This window comes from Epinephelus lanceolatus, chromosome 8 (genome assembly GCF_041903045.1).
Source record: "Epinephelus lanceolatus isolate andai-2023 chromosome 8, ASM4190304v1, whole genome shotgun sequence".
Taxonomy (NCBI): Eukaryota; Metazoa; Chordata; class Actinopteri; order Perciformes; family Serranidae; genus Epinephelus; species Epinephelus lanceolatus.
In genome coordinates this window covers 24,244,276-24,260,569 of record NC_135741.1, presented here as the reverse complement: position 1 = coordinate 24,260,569, position 16,294 = coordinate 24,244,276, and the positions used below count along the sequence as shown (strand labels likewise).

Here is a 16,294-nt window from a genome sequence, read left to right as displayed (position 1 = left end):
ACCACACACATCACGCTATCCAGGCACCACTGCGATATGAGTTAACCTGAGAGACAGTGGAGCACAAAGGCTCTGGAGAAGAAGCCGAGTTAGTGACATCCAGAATGGCCGAGTTAGCAAGATGCAGTAATAGGACACGAGAGAGAGGGAGAGAGAGAGAGAGAGAGAGAAGGAGAGAAGGAGAGAAGGTGCCCGGTGTATTATAGGAGGGTCCTCCAGCAGACTAGGCCTAAGTCAGCCTAACTAGGGGCTGGTACAGGGCAAGCCTGAGCCAGCCCTAACTATAAGCTTTATCAAAGAGGAAAGTCTTAAGTCTAGTCTTAAATGTGGAGACGGTGTCTGCCTCCCAGACCGTAACAGGAAGATGATTCCACAGGAGAGGAGCCTGATAGCTGAAGGCTCTGGCTCCTGATCTGCTTTTGGAGACTTTAGGGACCACGAGTAACCCTGCGTTCTCAGAGCGCAGTGTTCTGGTGGGATAATATGGCACTATGAGCTCTCTAAGATATGACGGAGCTTGACCATTTAGAGCTTTATAAGTTAACAATAGGATTTTAAATTCAATTCTGGATTTTACAGGGAGCCAGTGCAGAGAGGCTAAAACAGGAGAAATATGATCTCGTTTCTTAGTTCCTGTTAGTACACGTGCTGCTGCATTCTGAATTAGCTGGAAACATAACTACCATAACTAAAGTAGTGACATCAACTGCGGTGCATAGGTAATTACAGCTTGTCATGAAATGGTAACACTTTACTTGAGGGTATCTACGTAAGAGTGACATGACATTATCATAACTATGACATGACACGGTCATGAACATTATATACATGTCATAAATGTTTATGACTGCTGTCATTAAGTGTCATTCGGTTTTTTTAATGACAAGTTGACATTGTTTGGGTTGTCTTGATTATGACAACTTGACATTAATCAAAGTGACATTACATACACTGACAATAACAAATTTAATGTCAACTTGTCATGACAAAGACAACTTCTGGTAATGTCACTGTTACGACCCGGCTCAAGTGGCCATAACAAAAGGGAGACACACCATGATGAACGGTTAACAACAGATATTTTATTAGAAGCAAATCAAACCAAATTAGACCAAATTAACAAATAACTAATAAGAATAACATATGGGGTGTGAATGTCAGTGATATCAGTGCTATGTGTGAGTATTGAATGATGGGTGTGGGAGAGTGTGTATGTGTAAGTGTTGGAGAGTGCATCAAAGCAAAGAAACTAAAACATTACCAAACCAGACCAGAGTGGTTGCCTGTAGGGAGAAGCAGAAGGTGAGTGAATGAGTGAGCACAGCTTTTATCACTTTCAGTGCACCAGGCCCAGGTGCACTGAGTTGCAATCAAGTCAGCCTGGGAGAGACAGGCCTGACAAACTCTCACAGCAGACACACCCCTAGATGACACAGGGATCATCACAGTCACTTTAATTAATGTCAAGTTGTCATAATCAAGACAACCCACACAATGTCAACTTGTCATTACAAAAAACAAATGACACTTAATGACAGCAGTCATAAACGTTTATGACATGTACTTAATGTTTATGACAAGCTCATGACAGTTTCATGTCATAGTTATGACAGTGTCATGTCACCCTTATGTAGACACCTTCAAGTAAAGTGTTACCAAAATATGTACTGCTTCATCTGTTTGTCACAATTTTGTTCTGCAGTTCAGTTTGCAACTGAAGGTCACCAGTCATATTTCAACATTAAAGTTGGACATGGAATCATACCTAACCTTTACAACTCAGGATATCAAAGAGGTTTGTGAGCAGTTATATCATTATTAATCTTATTTAATGGAAAATGTTTGAATGCCACATTGAATGTTTTTTTGATCATGTGTTTTTTTTGTTTGTTTCTACTTAGAGTACAATATTAGTGCTCTTGTTACCATCGCCACCAAAACTTTTCTACGCTACGACAAACTCAAAGACCTCATTGACAGTATACGACAACACTATCCCACTGTCACCATAGTGATAGCAGATGATAATGAACATCCTCAGCCAGTGACTGGGCCTCACATTGAGCATTACATCATGCCTTTTGGAAAGGTAAAGAATTGTTATGCATTGTGATGACTGACCAACATAGTTTATATATGTTTATATATGTTCATCCCTCTTGATTTACTGTACACAGGGATGGTTTGCAGGAAGAAACCTGGCAGTGTCTCAAGTGACCACCAAGTATGTGCTCTGGGTGGATGATGATTTCATTTTCACTGCAAACACCAAGTTGGAGAGGATGGTGGACATCTTAGAGAAGACCACTCTGGACCTGGTGAGTTGCATGCCCAGAGACAGTTTAATGTGTGTGGTAGATGTCTACTGCTTTAATAGTGACTGCATATTATTAGATCTATAAATACTAACTTAAAAGTGCACAATTATTCAGTTCCCTCCCCTCTACTCCCTCCCACCTGACCATACAAATGAGAGTGAAGGGTGTACTCGGATATGTGCACATAACTGCATTGATGAGCTTTTACCACACGCTGATAGCATCACAAATTCAGAATGCCACTGCACAGCTCTTCTGCAACTCTTCTCACAGAGCTCACGCATGCCTAGACCTGCATGTGCTTCACTTGCTGCCGGTAAAATACAGAATTCATTTTGAGATTCTTTTAAGCACTTACAAAGTTCTCCATAAACAAGCTACCAGATACATTCATGAACCTCCTATTCTAAGGACAGGTCTTTAAGGTCTGCTGCAGCTTTTTGTCCCTTGGTAAAAAACTAAGTAGCACCTTCCAGAGCCAAAAAAAAATGAAGGCAACATAGAAGTGCAAAAAACTGCAGATCCTTGAAGAGCCACTTGCAGCTGGCTCCAGAAGCCAGTCAGTCCCTAAAGACACCCATGTTAAAATGCCCAACTTCACAGCAGAAATATATGTTTCCTGTCTTGTACAAATACAGTTTTGGTCTTTGGAGCCATTCTGAACATTCATGATAACTGTACAGGGAGTGGATTGTTATATAATTCACCTGTTTACATTTTATAAAGGCTGGAAGTTGTGCATTTTAAATAATAATGATAATACATGTTATTTAAAAAGGTGCCTTTCAGTCACCCGAGGTCACCTTACAGAGCATAAAATAACATACAGAGCAAGATAAAGGTGTGGCAGCTGGAGATGGGCTGTCTGCCCAGCATTGCAACAGTCTATGAATCAGCTCCATCTGTCGCCTATACACAGCTCCACCCTGTCATCCAAGTATGGTCACTTCTGCCTCCAAAATACCAAGATGGCAACAGTGAAAATGCTAAACTCTGAAAAGTATGGGTGGTGTCATGGTAGCTACATCTATTATTTTGTACAGTCTGTGCTCAAAACTGAAAACCAAAAGTGACTGAGCTTGCTGGCTGTTCTTTGGACAATTTTAAACATTTTAAAACTTTGTGACAATGCAATGTTCTTCTGAGGAACCTTGGGTCCTGACACATACACCACCCACCCAAACATCAGTACAGACCAATATGCCCCCTCATAGCAAGCACTGATGGCAGTGTGTGCCCCCCCCCCCCCCAGGAAGGACAATTTACCATGTCACACCATAAAAATTGCTCAGGAATGGCCTGGAATATGTGACTAAGAGGTAAAGGCATCAACCTGGCCTCCAAATTCTCCAGATCCCAATCCAATCGAACACCCATTGGGCATGCTGGTACTTTACCTCTCAGCCCACAGGACTCAAAGGATCCGTCAACAACGCCTTGGTGCAAAACAACACAGGACACCCCCAGAGGTCCTGTCTCAATGCCTTGACAGGTCAGAAGCTCTACTGTAGATTGGACTTGGCCCTGAACCGTCAAGGCCTGGACAAAGGACCTTGGGGTACCAGTTTGTCCCACAGATGCTCGATCAGATTGGGATCTGGGGAATTTGAAAGCTAGATCGATGCTTTGAGCTCTTTGTCATGTTACTTGGATCATTCCTGAGCAGTTTCTGTAGTTGGGCATGGTGCTTCACCTTGCTGGTGGATGCCAGGACCATAGGTTTCCCTGCAGAACATTGCATTGTAATGAAATGATCGATGCTATTAACTTCACCTGTCAGTGGTTTTCATGTTCTGGCTGATTGGTGTATATAGATAAACTTTACCTTACATTAAAAGAGAGAACTGCTTTTTAACTGCCTGAGGTTTACAACCTATTAATATCTGCACACTCTTGAGAACCTCAGTGGTGAAGCTCTGCCAGGCCTTATGCCACAGCTGTTGCCTTCAGTTGCTCATGCTCTAGAGGACTAGGGTTAGGTTGTAGGGCTGGGCGATATGGAGAAAATTAAATATCATAATGCTTTTGACCAAATTATTGTGATGATATTGTAGGGTTAACTATTGGTGCTTTCACAAAATATCCACACAAGGAAATTTTTGATAAATAATCATCAGTAATATGGATATAATGACTTAAGTGGGTAAAGTGCAATAATAGAACAGCGAAAACAGTCTGGTAAGTTCAGAAAATCATATCACTTTACTGTAATGCAGCCTTTAAAACCAGAAAAAGACAGCACTTACAATATTATGATATCCAAAATGCAGGGTGAAATCTAGTCTGGTATCAGCATAATATTGATATATTGCCCAGCCCCTGTCAGGTGCCAAGAATCGTTTGGGTTATTTTAGTCCTCTAAATGCCTTGTCTGTATGTTTAGGATCAATGTCCTGCCATCAGTGTCCTGGGTGAGAACATGCTCCAACACACATAATATGTTTATACAGTAAAGTTAGCACATACATCTTACAGTCATTGTTTCATTTCAAATCCATGTGCTGGAGTATAGAGCCAAAAAGAGAAATATGAGCGAGTCCTGCTACGTATGATCTGAGCAGAAAGTTCAAATGTTGTACATGCCATCACCTGCATTGCCACAGTCTGTGTTGTGAGGATCAACAACTTTCTTGTTTCTGTGTTTGGTAAGAAGGTGTCCACACGTAAGGGTCAAGTTTCCTTTAGAAATGAAACTAAACTCTGATGTTGACTCATAGTGGTGCCTTGTTTCAGAGGGTGGCTCAGTGGCCTAACATACATCAATCAGTCAGTTCATTTTGTCAAATGAATACATGTCAATGAACTGATCCCAGGTTTTAAATTTGGGCATGTTTTCGACATGTCACTGCTTATTGGCCTTACTTGTCACAGCAACTGTTCTTATTTGAATTAAAAAAAGTGAATACAGAGAGTGAGCCATGCCACCTGTGCAAACAGATTGTTCCAACCTAAATATTTCAGGCATGGAGTGATGTGTCGAGCCCTTTCATTTTCTTGGCTACAGGCTGCTTTTCTTTTCTTTTCTCACATTTTATTTTACAGTGTTATAGTTACTCATTGTGTGACATGACTTTGTGAGTGTTTATCTACACGCTTTTCTCCCATGTCTTTCTTGTTGTCTGAATGTTTTCAGGTGGGTGGTGCGGTGAGAGAGATTACAGGTTACACTGCCACATACCGTCACACCATTTCTGTGGAGGAAGGAGGAGAGGACGGTGACTGTTTGCATATCAGAAATGGTTACCACCATGTTATCGAGGGATTTCCCAACTGTGTGGTAGCTGATGCCTGCATCAACTTCTTCATGGGGAGGACAGACAAGGTGCAGCAGGTGGGCTTTAATCCCCGCCTGGCACGGCGCGGTCATCTGGGTGAGTCTGACTGCAACATCTGCTGTCAAATGTTAACATAGCAGCTATGTTAGCCCTTTTCTCTATACAGTACGGCTGTCATAACACTGTTTTGTTGGTTCAGACTGGAAAGATATAAAAGAAACAACTCGAGGGTAAATCCAGAACAAAATCTTCTTTCGGCATTGCAGAGTTTTTCATCGACGCTCTGGGCTCCCTCCACGTTGGCTCCTGTAGTGACATCATCGTAAGCCATGCATCAAAGATCAAACTACCCTGGAGTAAAACAGTCTCACAAAAGGCCTATGACAAATTCCGCTATTCATCATCCACTGCCCAAAATGACATCTCTAATGAAGTCTTCTACTTCAAGAACAGGTTCAAGTGCATAACAAGTCACTGAAACTTGGCCCCTCACATGTCTGTTTGCTGCCTTAAAGTCCAGGTAAAGAAAAAATACATATGTTTTATGAGTTTGTCACACCACAGAAAATGTGTCACTAACCTCCCAGACACATTTGATTGATTAAAAAAATTCAAAGTATGTCAAATTAGGTTTCAAAATCATGAAAAAAGAAGCAGAAGAATCAGAGCCACTGCAGTTACGACAGACTCTCGTTCAGAAACTAACAGCAGCTAGCATTAGCACTAAGCACACACCTCCAGCAGTGAGCAGTAACTGCTAGCAGGCAGGGCTGCTGATTCAGGCTGAAAGACTGAAAGATACATTAGTGATGGCTATTTTTTTTTTATGTATATAAGATTGTGGCATTTAACAAAGATGTTTATTCATGTAAAACTGTACTTGACTGAAAGAGCCAAGAAGGCTTGTTGAATGTAGCAAACTCACCGCTCACACACAGGGGATGAATAAAACAACACTGATGCTATGTGCTGTAACATTTTTTAAATATAGTTTTTAAATATTGGGGAGGGGTCATGTTAAAGATGGCAGCACATCATCGAGCCATGATTTCAGGCTCAAGCTCAACGCAGCACTCTATAGTTCAAATTCGATCACATTTTCAACAACTATTTTCTAACATGTATAATTTGTCTAGAGAGAAACCTCAGATTTTACTTTACCTGGACATTTGAGAATTTTGAGAAATTTTTGTTTTCAGGTTAAGACTGCAGAAATTGATGTTGTTATATTTTACAGTTTGTTAGCACTTGCTGTTAAACAGACTGTGGACAGATTTTGTTCTATGAACAGTTTACAATTTTTTAGTATAGAAAAAAGTATCCTATCCTCCTTTCTCTAGCAGACATGAAATATTGCCCTTCACAAAATGCACTGAAAATATCATGTTTCTTTTTGTTTTTAATCGCACTGAGTTGACTTCCATAAGTACTGTGACTTCAAAGGATGAGATGGGTTTCCTGGAACTGTCTATTTGTAATTCACCACAGAGACAGCGGTGGTGGAACATATCTGTTGTTGCATGAATTGCTAAAAAATTTAAGTAGTGCTCCAGTAATTGTTCATGTTTAGACTTGATCTATTTTCCCAGTATGTTCAAGGTTGCGTTTGCACTACAGCCACTTAAAGCAGCAGTTCTATTTTAACTTGTCTGCTCATTTCGCAACTTATACCGCTTGTTGTTAAGGTGTTGTAACTGAGTCAAATACTGACTGGGAAACATACATATTGACAACAAATCATATTGATTTTTCATCTTAACACTACTGTGAATGTGTTTCAGATTTCCTTTAGAAGATCATAATTTCTATCAGCTCTCTCATCCCCCCTGTTGGGAATCACTTATGTAGAGTTAATTTAGAGCTCTTGAATGCATCTTATCCAGGCAAAAATATTCAAGTGCAAGAAAAAAAATACTTTACTGCAGGGCACATATGCCTCCAAAAAAAAAACAAAACACTGCAGTAAATGCATCTTATCTGAAACATAACATCACAACCCAATTATGCTTCATAATAAAAAAAGTCACGTCACAGTTACATCTGTAGTCCTTGTTGCAAAATGTATATTATGTATTTATTTATTATTTATATTTATGATACATATATTCATAAGAAATTGGAGGGTTATATGACACATGAAATGAATTGCCTTGTTTTTGTAATGATTTTATTTTTTATCTGCATCTTCCTATTCCTGAATTGTAAAACATTGCTGCATTGGTTCCTTTAAAGAAAGAGGTTCGCAGACAGACTAGATTTAAAACTACTTGGTGATGCAGCCAGTGTAACTTTAAATTAGCCTCTACATTTGCGGAGTTGTGATATAAAACATGTTCTAACAGTTCAAAACGCCCCTTAATGCTCCAGGCTCAATATATTTTGTCTGCATGGAAACACAGCCAATGGCATTCTCAGGGTTTATTACTCAGGTAACATTTATGCTTGTAACATGCTTTGAATGTGTTGTGAAAGATACTGTGTTTGTGCACTTGTCTCTAAAGTGCAATATGATAAAATGGTGTGAGCATGCCTTGCTGTGCAAGTAAACTGATAATAAAGGTTGTAAATTGAGTCTTTAATTACGCTGTTGTACAATGGAGCTATTGAACTGTTGATAAGCTCGCACTTAGTTCTTTAAATGTAACATTTGAGAAAATAGTGAAGCCAATCAGGCCAGTGTAATTGACTTCTGTATTGAAATCATTTTTGCCAAATAGATGAACATATGTGCAGTAAGTCAAAGTAATATGTCCACTGCACCTTCTAGTTGTTTTGCAATTATAGTTCATGTATCATTTAAAAATTCTGCACACTCTCCATCTCTGTGACATTTATCTTACATAATATTTTACTCATTTCAGTCTTTGTGTACCTTTGTGGTAGCTGTAATGACTTCACCCAGTCCTTCCTCATGTCAGTGCCATATCTCCTCTTATGACTGACTTTTCCTGCACACTACAGTGTAATTAAAAAAACAAGACATATGAAAAGGTTTTGGATTGCAAATTATTACAGCTAAACAATAAAGGTGTCCATCTCCATGGTATAACTCAAGTACAACTGTGTTATGTTTCTTAGACAGCTGTAGTCACTTTGTTGTTAAGCAAAGCGGATATAAACTCAGTGTTCTCCCATGAAAGTTTTGAGAAATTGGATTTGGTAGCAAAAAAAAGGTTCAGTTATTAAGGACCTGAATGCAGTGATTGATTATGCGTAGGGTTGTGTTTTAAGCCAATCCTCGAACTTGCCCTTCATTTTCATCTCAACTACACTCACTTGTAAACTTTCGTGACTGTGTCTTGCACAGTTGTGATGCTATCATGTTGACAAAGTCTGTCCACCGACAGACAGACATATAAACTTGGTAAAAAAACTGCTTTTGTGGTAATTCCTGCTGTAATACACGTCAACAGAACCACATTTTTTCATGATAACACACACACACACACACACATACACAGTGTTACAAGGTGAAACAAGTATTTTGACCGTGCCTGCATTCCATTGAGGTGTCTCCACACCAGAGATAAATGTTGTTAACCTGTTACTATTATACTTTTGTTTATGTTTGGTTGTCTGGGAAAATGTCGTGGTGACTGTGATGGTCTCTGAATCTGCAGGTAGAGATGTACAAAGCTATATAACTTGATGATCAGGTTTGGCCAGGATTATTTACACTAGCGCTGACTCTGTCTCTCTCACCATGACCTTTGGGTTTGACTTCTGCACTCAGCATTCACATTATTGTTCTTGCAAGTGTTATCATAATATTTGTTGATGTGAATGCTGATTCAGCATCCAGGGTCCGCCCTGGGCTGACAGTATTAGAGGCTTTGGATGAGGGTGAGGGTAAGGGGGGCAGGCCTGGGTCCAGGTGGCTGGTTGGAGGCTGGTCAAGGACACAGTATCAGGACCGTTCAAAATTTGTGGTCCAACATACAGAAAAGCGGGATTTTCATTGAGTTGATTACAGCGGTGTTAAATGGCAGTGGTTAAACTGCAGGGTACACGGTTTGACTTTTCGCAAACAATGTTTTTGCATCACATATTGAAACACTGGCTTTCAAACAGCCCATCGTACATGCTGAGTGTATGTGTGTTTCAGGAGATCACTAAAGAGCCTCCTTTATCCTTTTATAATGTGAGTAGAATCTGTCCAGAAGCCTGAATTACTCATTGATGTACTTCTCTAGTGACTTAAGATTTGAACATTAGGCCAAATATGATGTACTTATTATAACTGTGGGAGCTTCAAACATCCATTATCTGGAAAAAACATTTCCATTAGACAGCTTATAAAGTGAAATTTTGTGGTTTATATGTTGACCCATCCTTGCCGAAATGACTCTACAGGGCAAACTAATTGAGCTCTTAACATCCATATTTCTGATCAATTAACAGCCATCAGAACAGAAAATCTGGACTCTGCAAACATGCCCCACTATCCTTTCATTACTGGCATTAAAACTGTAAGTCTCATTAGAGGAGGTGATGGTTCAATCATCTTCACCCAAAGATATTTTAGAATGATAGTGTCAATACAAAGGCAGTAATGATAATTTAACTTTCAGATATTTATTGTTGTGGGCGGCACGGTGGTGTGGTGGTTAGCACTGTCGCCTCACAGCAAGAGGGTTCCCGGTGCGATCCCGGGTGTGGGAGCCCCTCTGTGCAGAGTTTGCATGTTCTCCCCGTGTCAGCGTGGGTTCTCTCCGGGCACTCTGGCTTCCTCCCACAGTCCAAAGACATGCAGATTGGGGACTAGGTTAAGTGATAGCTCTAAATTGTCCGTAGGTGTGATGTGGGTGTGAATGGTTGTCTATGTGTCAGCCCTGCGGTAGTCTGGCGACCTGGCCAGGGTGTACCCTGCCTCTCGTCCAATGTCAGCTGGGATAGGCTCCAGCCCCCCCCCGCGACCCTCAAGAGGATGAAGCGGTTAGAAGATGAATGGATGGATATTTATTGTTGTTTGAATTTTGATTTTGTTTTGTATCCCTGATTATTAAATGATATTCAGTTTTAATGGCCAAAGTGAATTGCCAAACATATTTTAATGAAATGAAAAAGCTCTACAGGCATTGTTAACTTTGATGGTATGCACCCTTTTTTTTTTCTTTTTTTTTCTTTTTTAAGGAATACCTTTGGTAGTAATTATTGCTGATAACATTTCTTTACTTTGCTCAAGTAGGATTTTGAATTCCTTGTACAATGGGGTTTTGATACTTTTACTTAAGTGACACTGTACTTAAGTACAGGTATTAAATGTCTCTCTGATGGTGTGCTCTGTGCATGAATTTCATTCAAACACGTGAAGCAGGAGGACACTGGGATCCAGATGAAATTTGGCCAATCAAGGTGAGATCACCTGAGCTGTTAAGAGCCTCACCCTTCATCTGTCAACGCTCCTGTGCATGTGCTTGCCCTGTAATCCAAACAAACCTTGTGTTTTAAATAGATTTCATTGTTAAGGCAGCAAACGCACCCTGAGTTATTGTTTTTTTTAAATCGAAGTTGCTGTATTTGCAATAGCAAAAATGACAACTACAATATATGGGTCTGCCAACAACGTATTGTTTATTTTTGTAAAGGGTCCTCACAGTCCAGAGGAAGAGACAGAGGAAAGTTATGAATGTTTATTAATATTACAAATATAAATGTAACGCACACCAAAAATTCCAATGAGGTGCTGATCACTGGCAGTAGACTTGATTGTAGAAAACAAGTGTCGCATACTCTGGCTCCATATGCATTCCTTTTATTTTAATGATGTTTGTCCTGTGGGCCTCCTTGGTTAATAAAAGGACTTATTTCATGTTCTACGAAATCTGTTATGTACTTGATTACTTGCCCATGTGTTAAATTGCATGATGGAAAGACCAGTAGAGCATTAAAAACTCGTATCACTGAACACTGAAGTACTATTAGATGTAAAAACATGAATTCTCCAGTAGCAGCTCATGTTGTTGAATTTAATCATCCTATTTCCTCTTCAAGATATGTAATTGAGAAGGTAACCCTCTCCCCAAGAGCAGGTCATTTGGATGTGTAACAGGGGAGAACACTATTGGATCCACCGTCTGAGAACCCTGTCAGCCCATGGACTGAATATAGATTATGATTTGAAATGTTTCCTGTGATGTCTAATTATTGGATATGTATTGAACGTTGTTCATGATGATCACTTTTAATTGCTTTAATAATATTGCTGTGAGAGACCCTGAATTTAATAAAAGCCTGTTATGGCATTTTGACCCACACTGACTGTTGACTTTGTATTGACCTGTCACTATATGAAAGTGAACTGGGGTGTTAACAGGGATAAATAAAGCAATTAAACCTTCTTCTTCTTCTTCTTTTGGTTTCATGTCGGGTTGCAACCATCGCTTATTAGGTGCATACCGCCACCTACTGTACCAGAGTATGTAGTATGAACTGAACTACTGTACATCTTTGGTTGCCTAACTAATAATCCTTCATTTTTAATTAAAAAAAAAACCAAAAACCCTCAACTAACCTTAAATTCTATAATATAATCTTGTCTCCTTCAGATATTCTACTATAGCTTTCTGTGTGTCCTGTACCCCATTTCCTGTTGTTCCCAAAATACCCTCAAGACTCCACTCTCTACCTGCCTTACCTATCTTTTGAGTTAGTCTAGTCCTTTCTTCCCTATACTTTCGATAGTGCATCAATATATGTTCCACATCTTCTGTTATTTTACATTCCAAACACTCATCTGAAGTACTTTTTAATATCAAAAACATTGTTTTATTTAGACCTGTCTGGTCAAATCTTAATCTTGTTAGGACAATCTCCTCCCTTCTATTGCCTCTATACACTCCCCGTGTAGGAATGGTTTTTTGAGCACTATAATATTTCCTTCCGCTTTTATCTCTGTCCCATCTGTCTTGCCATTACTTCATTATTTCTTGTTTTGAGTATTGTTTTAGCTTCTCCTTTACCAAGGTGTATATCTACAATGTCTCTCATTCCAATTGCTTTTTTGGCTATTTTATCTGCTCCTTCATTACATTTTATTCCAACATGGGCAGGCACCCAACAAAGTTGCACTTCCACCCCAATCCTATATAATCTGAACAAACTTTGCTGAATTTCCAGCATTAAATCTTCCCTGTTAGATGTGGTAGTTTGTATACTGAGAAGGACTGCCATTGAATCAACACAGAATACTACTCTGTCAGGTCTTATTTCCTCCACCCACTGTAGGCCTATGATGACTGCCATCATTTCTGCTGACATCTGAACAGGTATCCTATTTCCAATATTAATATTCATTGATGGTATATATATTCCTATGCCTTCTCTATCCTTTTCATCTTTGGACCCATCTGTATATATATCTAAATAACTATAATACTTTTGCCTTATATAATGACTTGCTAGATGTCCTATCCCACTCTCTTCCCATTCTTTCTTTAACTCCAATATGTAAGCATACGTTTATCTCTTCTTAGATCTAATGGTACTTCTCCTAATTCTACCTACAGTACAGGCCAAAAGTTTGGACACACCTTCTCATTCAATGCGTTTTCTTTATTTTCATGACTATTTACATTGTAGATTCTCACTGAAGGCATCAAAACTATGAATGAACACATGTGGAGTTATGTACTTAACAAAAAAAGGTGAAATAACTGAAAACATGTTTTATATTCTAGTTTCTTCAAAATAGCCACCCTTTGCTCTGATTACTGCTTTGCACACTCTTGGCATTCTCTCCATGAGCTTCAAGAGGTAGTCACCTGAAATGGTTTTCCAACAGTCTTGAAGGAGTTCCCAGAGGTGTTTAGCACTTGTTGGCCCCTTTGCCTTCACTCTGTGGTCCAGCTCACCCCAAACCATCTCGATTGGGTTCAGGTCCGGTGACTGTGGAGGCCAGGTCATCTGCCGCAGCACTCCATCACTCTCCTTCTTGGTCAAATAGCCCTTACACATCCTGGAGGTGTGTTTGGGGTCATTGTCCTGTTGAAAAATAAATGATCGTCCAACTAAACGCAAACCGGATGGGATGGCATGTCGCTGCAGGATGCTGTGGTAGCCATGCTGGTTCAGTGTGCCTTCAATTTTGAATAAATCCCCAACAGTGTCACCAGCAAAACACCCCCACACCATCACACCTCCTCCTCCATGCTTCACAGTGGGAACCAGGCATGTGGAATCCATCCGTTCACCTTTTCTGCGTCTCACAAAGACACGGCGGTTGGAACCAAAGATCTCAAATTTGGACTCATCAGACCAAAGCACAGATTTCCACTGGTCTAATGTCCATTCCTTGTGTTTCTTGGCCCAAACAAATCTCTTCTGCTTGTTGCCTCTCCTTAGCAGTGGTTTCCTAGCAGCTATTTGACCATGAAGGCCTGATTCGCGCAGTCTCCTCTTAACAGTTGTTCTAGAGATGGGTCTGCTGCTAGAACTCTGTGTGGCATTCATCTGGTCTCTGATCTGAGCTGCTGTTAACTTGCCATTTCTGAGGCTGGTGACTCGGATGAACTTATCCTCAGAAGCAGAGGTGACTCTTGGTCTTCCTTTCCTGGGTCGGTCCTCATGTGTGCCAGTTTGGTTGTAGCGCTTGATGGTTTTTGCGACTCCACTTGGGGACACATTTAAAGTTTTTGCAATTTTCCGGACTGACTGACCTTTATTTCTTAAAGTAATGATGGCCACTCATTTTTCTTTAGTTAGCTGATTGGTTCTTGCCATAATATGAATTTTAACAGTTGTCCAATAGGGCTGTCGGCTGTGTATTAACCTGACTTCTGCACAACACAACTGATGGTCCCAACCCCATTGATAAAGCAAGAAATTCCACTAATTAACCCTGATAAGGCACACCTGTGAAGTGGAAACCATTTCAGGTGACTACCTCTTGAAGCTCATCGAGAGAATGCCAAGAGTGTGCAAAGCAGTAATCAGAGCAAAGGGTGGCTATTCTGAAGAAACTAGAATATAAAACATGTTTTCAGTTATTTCACCTTTTTTGTTAAGTACATAACTCCACATGTGTTCATTCATAGTTTTGATGCCTTCAGTGAGAATCTACAATGTAAATAGTCATGAAAATAAAGAAAACGCATTGAATGAGAAGGTGTGTCCAAACTTTTGGCCTGTACTGTATATTGCCTTAATTGGTGTTGACCTCATTGCCCCAGTGCATATCCTCAGTGCTTTATCTACCACTCTATCAATTTTATCTAAATGTGATTTGGCAGCTGCGCCATACACAACGCAACCAAGCAATTAAACCTCCTTCTTTTTTCAATCTACTGTGTCAGCTGACTGTCACTAGAAAGTCACGTGACCCTCCATGTCAAACAACCTGTTGTCATTGCAACGTTTCACCACAAGATGGAAACAAAAGATCAGAAAAAAAAATGCCACACAAGTTGAGTGATCCTCTGCTTTGTCATGAGGAACATTACATTGTTATTATTAACATTAATTTTAGTAGTAGTAGTAATCAGTAGCAGTGGTAATAGCAGTAGTGGTATTTTGTACTGATTATGAGCAGTCTTGGTTGGATGATGATGTCTGTGTTTCCCACTACATTTCAATGCCTGCTGTTTTTCTGTACAAATTACATCAATTAAAAGAATAAAAAATACTTCATTTTATTCCCTTGTAAATATGACTCCACTGTATTCAACTGTTTTAGTTCCATTTTTTAGTTGTTTTTAATTATGATTGGGTCCGCTACTATAACTGCAAGAACAGGTACATGTTACCTCATAGGTAAATCAAAGCTTTGTCATTAAATCGATCACCTCCCCTGAGGAGTTAGCAGGGTTACTTTTTGAATATGTGCGTGTGTGTGTGTGCATGTTAGTAGGTCTGCCGGTAGAATCTGGCTTAGTAAACATTTGGCCAGAGCCTTGTGTACCATGTTCTAATTGAAGTGGACTACTTCCTGCCAATTAGTGAAACACTCCTTGAGCTTTAAAGGGAAAACCCAAAGGGTACAGTGTCTAGAGGCCTCTTTGAAATATGCACTGGAAAAAATTAATAACTTGGCCATCCAACATCAAGCAAGGAAATAATTAGTTTTTTTTTTTCTTCTTCTTTTTCGTCCTGGTTTTGAACTCACACTACATATAGTTTTATCAGGTCAAGGTAACATGATGATGAGCAGTGGGGAGCAGAAACCTTTAACTGTCAGACAGCAGAGGGCAGCATGGTGGTGAGGTGAGATCACTTTCAATTAATATAGTGGCATTTACAACCTCTGATGGAGCACATCTTTAGCATCTCATAACAGTAGGTTTTGCAGACTTGTTTTACAATGTACAAACTCGGCATCTGGATTGAAACGTGTCACCTGATGCAGTAGAAAGATGTTGCATGTTAAATAGACCAGAATTCTGCAGGACTGATGACCTGAGATCTTTTCCTTGTTACTCCTAGCTGTGGAAAAAAAAGCATCTGTCTTGTTGTCATTTGACTCCTGTATTTTTCATTTTTCATATCAGCGCAGACACACAGGTCCACAGTACCTCACCAAATACAAAGACTGCTCTTCTTCTCTCTTCCAAATCTGACAGAGTGGCGTGCTTCTCATTCCTCACACTGAGTTTCCCCCTAAAACCTATTCATTCTCAATAACCACGGCACCCAAGTATTGATGGAGAAACCTGTAACTCAATTTTCTCTGACACTTATTAAATTTCTGTTTGATTCACCAAGACG

At 39.9% G+C, this 16,294-nt stretch overlaps 1 protein-coding gene across 1 annotated transcript in view; it reads left to right on the top strand.

Moving 5' to 3' along the window:
• The window catches only part of b4galnt1a (beta-1,4-N-acetyl-galactosaminyl transferase 1a), a 28,234-nt gene extending 16,386 nt beyond the window's left edge, over positions 1-11,848 (top strand). The window contains exons 7-11 of the mRNA XM_033630185.2: positions 1,703-1,795; positions 1,902-2,089; positions 2,178-2,318; positions 5,452-5,689; positions 5,860-11,848. Of these exons, the coding sequence (XP_033486076.2) occupies positions 1,703-1,795; positions 1,902-2,089; positions 2,178-2,318; positions 5,452-5,689; positions 5,860-6,071 (872 nt within the window). The 3' untranslated portion in view covers positions 6,072-11,848. The remainder of the gene's footprint in view (positions 1-1,702; positions 1,796-1,901; positions 2,090-2,177; positions 2,319-5,451; positions 5,690-5,859) is intronic.
• Positions 11,849-16,294: the final 4,446 nt, after the last annotated feature.